The 8,550-nt window shown below is 37.7% G+C and overlaps 1 protein-coding gene across 1 annotated transcript; it reads right to left on the bottom strand.

Annotated features, from left to right (window-relative positions):
- On the bottom strand, positions 1–7,308 carry LOC132099729 (uncharacterized). Its single transcript, XM_059505773.1, has 2 exons — positions 7,175–7,308; positions 1–1,647 (listed from the first exon to the last, which is right to left on the bottom strand). The coding sequence occupies exons 1-2, from the start codon at positions 7,183–7,185 to the stop codon at positions 57–59; spliced, it is 1,602 nt and encodes a 533-aa protein (XP_059361756.1). The 5' UTR covers positions 7,186–7,308; the 3' UTR covers positions 1–56.
- Positions 7,309–8,550: the final 1,242 nt, after the last annotated feature.

Here is an 8,550-nt window from a genome sequence, read left to right as displayed (position 1 = left end):
TTTTCTCATTGTAGGAAGCAGGTTTATACTTTGATTGTTCACTGTACTGGATTCAATCATTTCCCATTCATGAAAAGTTTTGCCAGACCAGCTTTCAGATAACTGAGAGCGTTTTTATTGGCTTCATCTTCTACAGCTTTTCTCCTCATTTCCTCCAACTCTCTCACCCAGTCTTCTTTCCCAGCCTCCCTCACTCTGGGGATGAAGAAGTCCAGATGCTGAAGAGTGAAGGCAGAGTCTGGTTTTAATGCAATCTGAGACAGATTCTTGATGGTCTGGTAAGCTTCGAACAAAAGATTTGACTTTTGGTCTTCAATATCCTGCAGATCTTTGTCAAGACGTTGCATTAAAAATGAATATATTTTGGACTCTTCTTGGGCTTTTTCATATTCCTTTTTTATGGAGTCAAACTCCATCATGACGTTTGAAATTTTGATGATGTATCTCTTGTTTTCTTTGACGTGTTTGCTGTGATGACACTTCCCTGTGCACACGGTGCAGTAGCCTTTTTTCATGACTTCACATTTGCTGGGATCAGAAACCCACCAGCAGTCAAACTCATGACAGTTTTCTTCACAGACGGTGCAGGTTGTCGCCTTCCTGTTCTTCCATGACTTGCTCTCGATGGGCACCTTCTGTTTGACAGTCTTTTTGACTTTAATCGTGAAGTTTTTACACTCCTCAATCTTTTCCTTGTTTTGCATCATTGCCTCCTGGATCTGACGTTTTTCATCTATTTTCAACTCCTTCTCTTGAATTCGCAGCTGTAAGTTGCAGATGGATGCTTCAAACTGAATGCGCTCCATCAGTACATCTGAAGTCAACTTTAAACTTCTTCTGTTCATTTCATTCAGAGTCTGAAAGAATTGCCTCATGCCTTCCACACTGTCTTCCCAGGCGTCTCTTTGAGCGCGAATATGACGATCTTTAGTGTGACGATCTTCAGTCTGTCTGTTGTTGAATAAGAAATGAACAGGTTGGCCACTTTTGTCTCGTCTGCAGGGGATTCTAGCTTTATTGATGCTGGAAAGGACATTATTGGCTGGCAGACCATCAGAGTGTGTGATTAAAAACACAATGTTGTTCACAATATCTTTACCAAACAAAGACAGAATTGAACTGATAATGTAATGCTGTCTGTCTGAGAGACGATTCTTTGATGCTTGAATCACAAAACACACAGCATCGACTTCACAAACTCCATCATTTCTTTGGAACAGGGCAGATAAATTCTCAGCAACTTCCAGATCATTGTCCAGTCCTCTAGTGTCTCCGTAGCCTGGAGTATCAATGATGGTGAGAGATATGGGACTTTTAATAGAAGAGACTTCATACATGGTGATTTCAGAAGTTTGTGATTCTGATTGATCTCCTGCTGCTTCTTCTGTAATTTCATACCACTTTTCTTCCTTAAACGTCACTCCCAGTAAGTAGTTGACCATGGTGTTGATAAGAGTCGTCTTACCAGCGCCAGTCTCTCCCACCAGAAGAACAATTTTGTTTGGTTTACTGTCATCTTTGTTTCCATAAGTCCATTTTCTGACTTTTCCATTTTCATCAAGATTTGTCCTATCTGTATGTAGAAGGGATCGTTTTGGAGGACCTTCATGAATCAGAGTTGCTCTTCGTGGTGGAAGCTTCGGCTTTCTGTAAAATGCAGATGGAGAGAAATATTTCTCAAAATGTTTTGTGTAGCAATAATTTAAGACTAAATTATTATTAGAAAACAGACATTTTGAGTGAGGTTATGGGTAGTGTAAACAATTAATTCATACTTTTTAACGTAAACAATGTATACCCTGGAAACAATATCTTAAAAAGATGAGGCCCCTCACATTATGCTGCCATTACAAGATGAGATTGCCACCAAGTTGGGTTTGCAAAATGGCTCATTTACATTGTTTTCCCCCACTCAATGCATATTCTTTCATTCATATAATTCCATTGAAAAAGTGAGACTTGTACTGTATATTATATTCATTCATTACACACAGACTGATATATTTCAAATGTTTATTTCTTTTAATTTTGATGATTATAACTTACAACTAAGGAAAATCCCAAATTCAGTATCTCAGAAAATTAGAATATTGTGAAAAGGTTCAATATTGAAGACTCCTGGTGCCACACTCTAATCAGTTAAGCCTGCAAAGGCTTTTAAATGGTCTCTCAGGTGGCTTTCACACTGGCAGTTTAGTACGGAATGGGGCATGGTTTATATGAAAAATCGCTAATGTGAACATTGTCATCGGACCCTGGTGCGCGCTGGGGTACCGAACCTGAGACTACATGGAGAAGGTGGTCTGAGTTCGGTTGCTCCTGAACTGTGGCGCGGTTCGCGTGAATGTCCAAGCAACATGGACTCGGGTGTGCACTTGTTCAGGAAGTAAAATATCCTGCGCATGCGTCACAGTTGATATCATTGTTTCCTCAACACACAAGAAAGCGGAGGTTGATTCCACAAACTCCTAAAAGTCAAAATTAAATTAATTAAAATTAAATTATTAAAATGAATTATTATGCTGTGCATAATAGCACCAAACTAACAACAAAATTACAACTATACTCAGTCATGTTGTGTTCTCCATGCATCTTCAATGTGTGCTTGTGATGAAGTAAGGTGACTGAAAATGCACCTGGGTTTGATACAACTAATGAGTGTGAAAGCAGACCAACGCTGCGGGCGGCACCGGGAACAATCGCGCTAGGGCTCGGACTGCAGTAAACGAGCCCAGTGTAAAAGCCTTCTCAGTCTAGTTCTGTAGGCTACAGTCAGGGGGAAGACTGCTGACTTGACAGTTGTTTAAAAAAAAGATGACCACTGACACCTTGCACAAGGAGGACAAAACACAAAAGGTAATTGCAAAAGAGGCTGGTTGTTCACAGACCTCTCTGTCCAAGCACATTAATAGAGAGGCGAAGGGAAGGAAAAGATGTGGTAGAAAAAAGTGTACAAGCAATAGGGATAACCACACCCTCGAGAGGATTGTGAAACAAAACCCATTAAAAAAATGTGGGGGAGATTCACAATGAGTGGATTGCAGCATTTCTTTTGGAAATCAGGGTCCCAGAGTCTGGAGGTAGAGAGGACAGGCACACAATCCATGTTGCTTGAGGTCCAGTGTAAAGTTTCCACAGTCAGTGATGGTTTGGAGTGCCATATCATCTGCTGGTGTTGGTCCACTGTGTTTTCTGAGGTCCAAGGTCAACGCAGCCGTATACCAGGAAGTTTTAGAGCACTTCATGCTTCCTGCTGCTGACCAACTTTATGGAGATTCAGATTTCACCTGCACACAGTGCCAAAGCTACCAGTACCTGGTTTAAGGACCATGGTATCCCTGTTCTTAATTGGCCAGAAACTTGCCTGACCTTAACCCCATAGAAAATCTATGGGGTATTGTGAAGAGGAAGATGCGATATGCCAGACCCAAGAATGCAGAAGAGCTGAAGGCCACTATCAGAGCAACCTGGGCTCTCATAACACCTGAGCAGTGCTACAGACTGATCGACTCCATGCCACGCCGCATTGCTGCAGTAATTCAGGCAAAAGGAGCCCCAACTAAGTATTGAGTGCTGTACATGCTCATACTTTTTATGTTCATAATTCTTCAGTTGGCCAAGATTTCTAAAAGTCCTTTCTTTGTACTGGTCTTAAGTAATATTCTAATTTTCTGAGATTTTCTTTAGTTGTCAGTTATAATCATCAAAATTAAAAGAAATAAAGATTTGAAATATATCAGTCTGTGTGTACTGAATGAGTATAATACACAAGTTTCACTTTTTGAATGGAATTAGTGAAATAAAAGAACTTTTTGATGATATTTCTAATACCATTCTTTACCATTCTAATTATATGACCAGGACCTGTATATTAGGGGTGTAATGGTTCACAAAATTCACAGTTCTGTTTGATACAACACAGTGGTGGTGTTCAGTTCAGTTCGTTAAAGGGGTAATTGGTTAAATCATAGTGTTGAAATGATCCTGTCGAGCTGCATCACTGTGTGGTATGCAGAGGTGGGTAGTAACAAGTTACATTTACTTCGTTACATTTACTTGAGTAATTTTTTGGGGTAACTAATACTTTTTGGAGTATATTTTTTTTATTACACCCGTCTCACAGCTTCTTCAGTCTGCTGCCATCAGGGAAGAGACTGCGGAGTCTCCAGGCTAGGACCAGCAGACTGAAGGACATCTCCATCCACCAGGCTGTCAAGAAGCTGAACTCGCTCCCGATCTAGCCCACCGTCCCTCTTTTGCCCCGGGCTCCACTGAACTATGGAACCCCCACCCCACCCCCAGATCCCACATCACCAGGAACCCCCCACCACCCCCACCCACTAATATACGATGGCATGCACCAGTCACTTTGTGCAGCATTGGTCTGCTCACTACCTCATTCACCATGGAATTGACGTCATTCTACTACCTCATCAGTCAGTTAAAATAACTGCTCTTGAGCCCTAGTCACTTTAATCAGACAGAAAAAGCTTTTTTTGCACTAAAAATCTTAAAGCCGGTTCTGTAAACAGCAGTAAACCATCATCATGTGTTTTCAAATGGAGCAGCATTTACTACACAGAGCTGTAGTTTACTGAAAAAAAAAATTCACAGACAATTGTATTGTGTGATTGTGAAATCAAAGAAATCATTCATGATAATGAAAGCTGTTTGCATACCTTCTCAATTAACTATGTCTGCTTATGTAGAAATTAATGTAAGCCAATATTTTAAAAAGCTTTAAAAGTAATTATGTATATAGGCTTACATTTTGTCACACCAGGGGCATAGCTATAATTTCAGAAGTGACAGAAATGTCAAATACAATAATTTTATCTATATATGTATTATTATTATCTTTTTTTAGGGTGTCTGTCAGTGAGACGAACAGAGCGCGAGCACAATCCTGTAACAGTCACAGGTGGTAAATCGTGGAGCGCATGAGAAGGAGAAATGCGAGGCAAAACATTGTGCAAGGTCTCCATTAATTCCTGCTTGTACTAATTTAATCTGAATATATATTGAAAGCATTGAATCACTATAATACAATTGTCATTCATTTGATTCTTAGCGTTTTAAATCAATTACTGTCCGAAATCCTGAATTCACATTAAAAAAAAACATGTTTCAAGATCGATTGATTGTATCGTCAGGATTTGTAAACGATGCATCGAGAAAATTAGTGAATCATTACACCCCTGATAAATTCTTATAGTTTAATGGAAAATTATAATAAATATAGCTGCAAGCGGCAACACCGGGGCCAAGCCCTGAAGGGCTGTAGCTGAGAGCAGAGCGGGAAGAAGAAAAACGGCAGAAATGGAACGTACATCCATTGCAAAACGTAATGCAAAAAAGTTTGCAATCGAACAGAAGTTCAGATGAGAATGAATAAAACACATGTTTGATTTAATGTGAACACACATAGAAAATCCAACATCTGGACCAGAAGCAAAATTAACCCATGGCCTCAAAGGTTCAGAACCAATGCCTTAACAGAGTGAGTTACATTAGTCGACGCAAATTTGACTTGCCACAGAAGAGAAGTTAAGGTGTGAGAATTATTTCTCAAAAGCATAAATTAGCATTTAAGACAGATTAGCATGCTAAGATAAAAATGGTAATGTAGTTTAGGGTTAACCAAACACCTAAAGAGTCTCATTAGAATGAATAGAAATGTGTTAGCATGCTAACCATTTAACATGCTAAACTAAATAGCATAAATCAACTAGCACAAGCACAGTCAAATTCCGAGAGGTACATATCAGGAATGAGAGTGAATATCAAAAATATCTGAACACTAATGGATGGCGCTGTTCTAAACTTTGGCATGGACCCTCAGATCATGGTGTTTATGAAGTTTACCAAGTTTTGTGTCGATTGATAACAGTTTGTCTGAGATACAGCCTCTGAATCAATTTCAGGTCGTCCACTGTTAATTTCAGAGCCTCAAAACTTTTTTTTTTTACCAGTAGGCACAAAAATTCTGTTCAGTCATTTCTATGCATCTTGGTCCGAAGATTATGTGTGCAAAATTTGGGAAGAATTAGGCCAAATTTGAAGGAGGAGTAGCAAAAAAAAACTGAAAACTGTACTTTTCAAAATGGCTTCTATTGTAATGGGCCGAGACTTAATGTAAGGTATTGAATGTAATCTCCATAAAGAGAGTGATCAGGTGTACTAAGTTTTATTTTTGTAGAATTAGGGGTTCAAGAGTTATAACAATTTAAATGTTGAATTTTTGAACTGCTGGCGGTGCTATAGAGTTTGCTCTAGAGACCCCAAAGTTGGTCAGATCACTATTCATGGCCATCACTACAAGTGTGCCAAATTTCATAATTTTTGTATGTTCCTTTCATAGGGATGCCATAGACTCCCATTGGTGAAGAAGAAGAAGAAATCCTACAGAAACAATATAGCCCTTCGGGCTTGGCCCTAATAATTACTCAGATGAACCATATATTGTCATAATTGTGTGTTTATTAGTCACATCGAATCAATAAAAACAGTTAAATCTTCTGTTTATCCAGCTACCGCGATTGGCATTTCCTGGGTTCCAAATTGGGGAAAATACATTACAGAGATTTACCAAATATGATTAAAATATGCAAACATTCATTGTCAAAACGTCAATCAAGTAATATACCTTTGAAAAAACATGCATCATTTTCAATGTCATCAGTCAGAATTTAAATGCAAAAAGTGCCCAATATACTGTAAGTGATAGGAAAGAGCAAGGTAATAAAGTATTTTACACACACACACACACACACACACACACACACAAACGTCTCTGGTTTGAAATAAACCAAATGTGCTGTTTTTAACACACACACACGCACATATTAAATTATTACTCACAGTCGTTTTATTTTTATGAATGACACAATAATTAGCGGTATGAGAAAATAAGTTTATATATCAACGCATTTTTCTAAGTGACCAAAGACCATTGAGTCCATCAGATGGCGCCATAAAACAATACACACCAAATGAAATGACGCCTTTTTCAGTTCCTGTCTGACTAGTTTTGGCTTTGTAATGAGAAATCAACAGATCAGTATTAGTGTTGGATTGTTATAAAATAATTTCATAGTTCAGTATCACTATACAATACTCACACTTTAACAACTGATAAATTTTAAAACAAGAAAACATGTGAATTTCAACTCACGTCTTACTCATGATGATCGCAGGACTTACAATGTGTTCCTCTCAGTAGAGCTTTTCCTTCACCTCCAACATCTGCTAACAGTTGCTAACTGCAAAAAGTTTTGTAATGTTTTTAGTATATGAACTATTACATTTAATCATTAACAAAAAAACCCCCCCAAAAAATCAATTTCTTGTCAGAACGGTTTGAGACATTTAGCCTCTGCATCGAGTGTCTGGATGAAGTGTCAGCTTCGACAGAAATGCTGGTTAATTTAACAAGTCTGACTGGCTGAAGTCCCTCCCAATTATGTATGCATTCTAGTATCCGAATAGATTATGAATAACATGTTGGGGACAACACATGGTAGGGTGCTGGTAGAAATTATTTCTGCTGTTAATGGACTGCTGTAACTAATATGAATTCAAGCACTGACCATATATTTTGTATCATGCATTCAGATATTTTTGCATTTTTGTTGAAGTAATGTTTGTATTAGGTATGATAAAATAGCTGGTACTTAAAAGAAAATGTTATCACATATATTTATATATGTTAATATTATCATACAACTCCATCTTCAACAGAGTTGTTACTGATGTAATCTCCAGAAAGACTGTTACTATATCACTGCTATTTTAGTCGTCTGTAAATAGTAAACACAAGTCGTGATTATTTTCTGATTTTATCACAAACCTTGTTTATAAGAAGCACAGCGACATTATATCTGCATTTTGCATTTTATGATTGTTTTGTATGTTTTTGTAATTCATTTTAAGTGAAAGATTAGGGTACTTTGAACAATATAATGGTGAATAATTGTTGTTTCGTCTTCATGCTGGAGGAACATAGAACTTATTTTTTGTGGCAATTTCATGCAAAGTTAAGTTTTTGGCTCGCTACAGAAATGCATGTCAAAAATGTACAAAATCAAGGGTGAATGATTCATTTTATAAAGTTTGTCAAGAACTTGGTGTTCCTGTAGCTCAATTGGTATCGCATTGCGATATCAAGCGCAAGGTTGGGGGTTCGGTTTCCTGGGAACACATGATAGGTAAAAATTGGTAGCCTGAATGCTCTGTAAGTCACTTTGGATAAAAGCGTCTGCTAAATGCATAAATTTGATTTAATTTGATAAATTTAAGAACTTCAGATAAAATAAACTTCTTGAGTAGCATGCTGCAGTTTAATATAGGCTACTAATGTTATAAAATCTGGGACTTTCTGACTCTTGGTTAATGGAAAAAATATTTAAAAGAAATATGCTACAACTTTGTTTTCTTTTCAGTTGGAAGCTGAAAAATGCAACTGGACAAGTGACATGTCTTACATAAGTTACTGTAAAAACTCTCTGTGCTTACAAGGAAACAAACTTCTTATCTTTGATAACTGTTCTT

The sequence above is a fragment of the Carassius carassius genome, chromosome 2 (assembly GCF_963082965.1).
Source record: "Carassius carassius chromosome 2, fCarCar2.1, whole genome shotgun sequence".
NCBI lineage: Eukaryota > Metazoa > Chordata > Actinopteri > Cypriniformes > Cyprinidae > Carassius > Carassius carassius.
The sequence above is the reverse complement of the archived record's forward strand: the minus strand, read 5'-3'. Positions and strand labels throughout refer to the sequence as shown.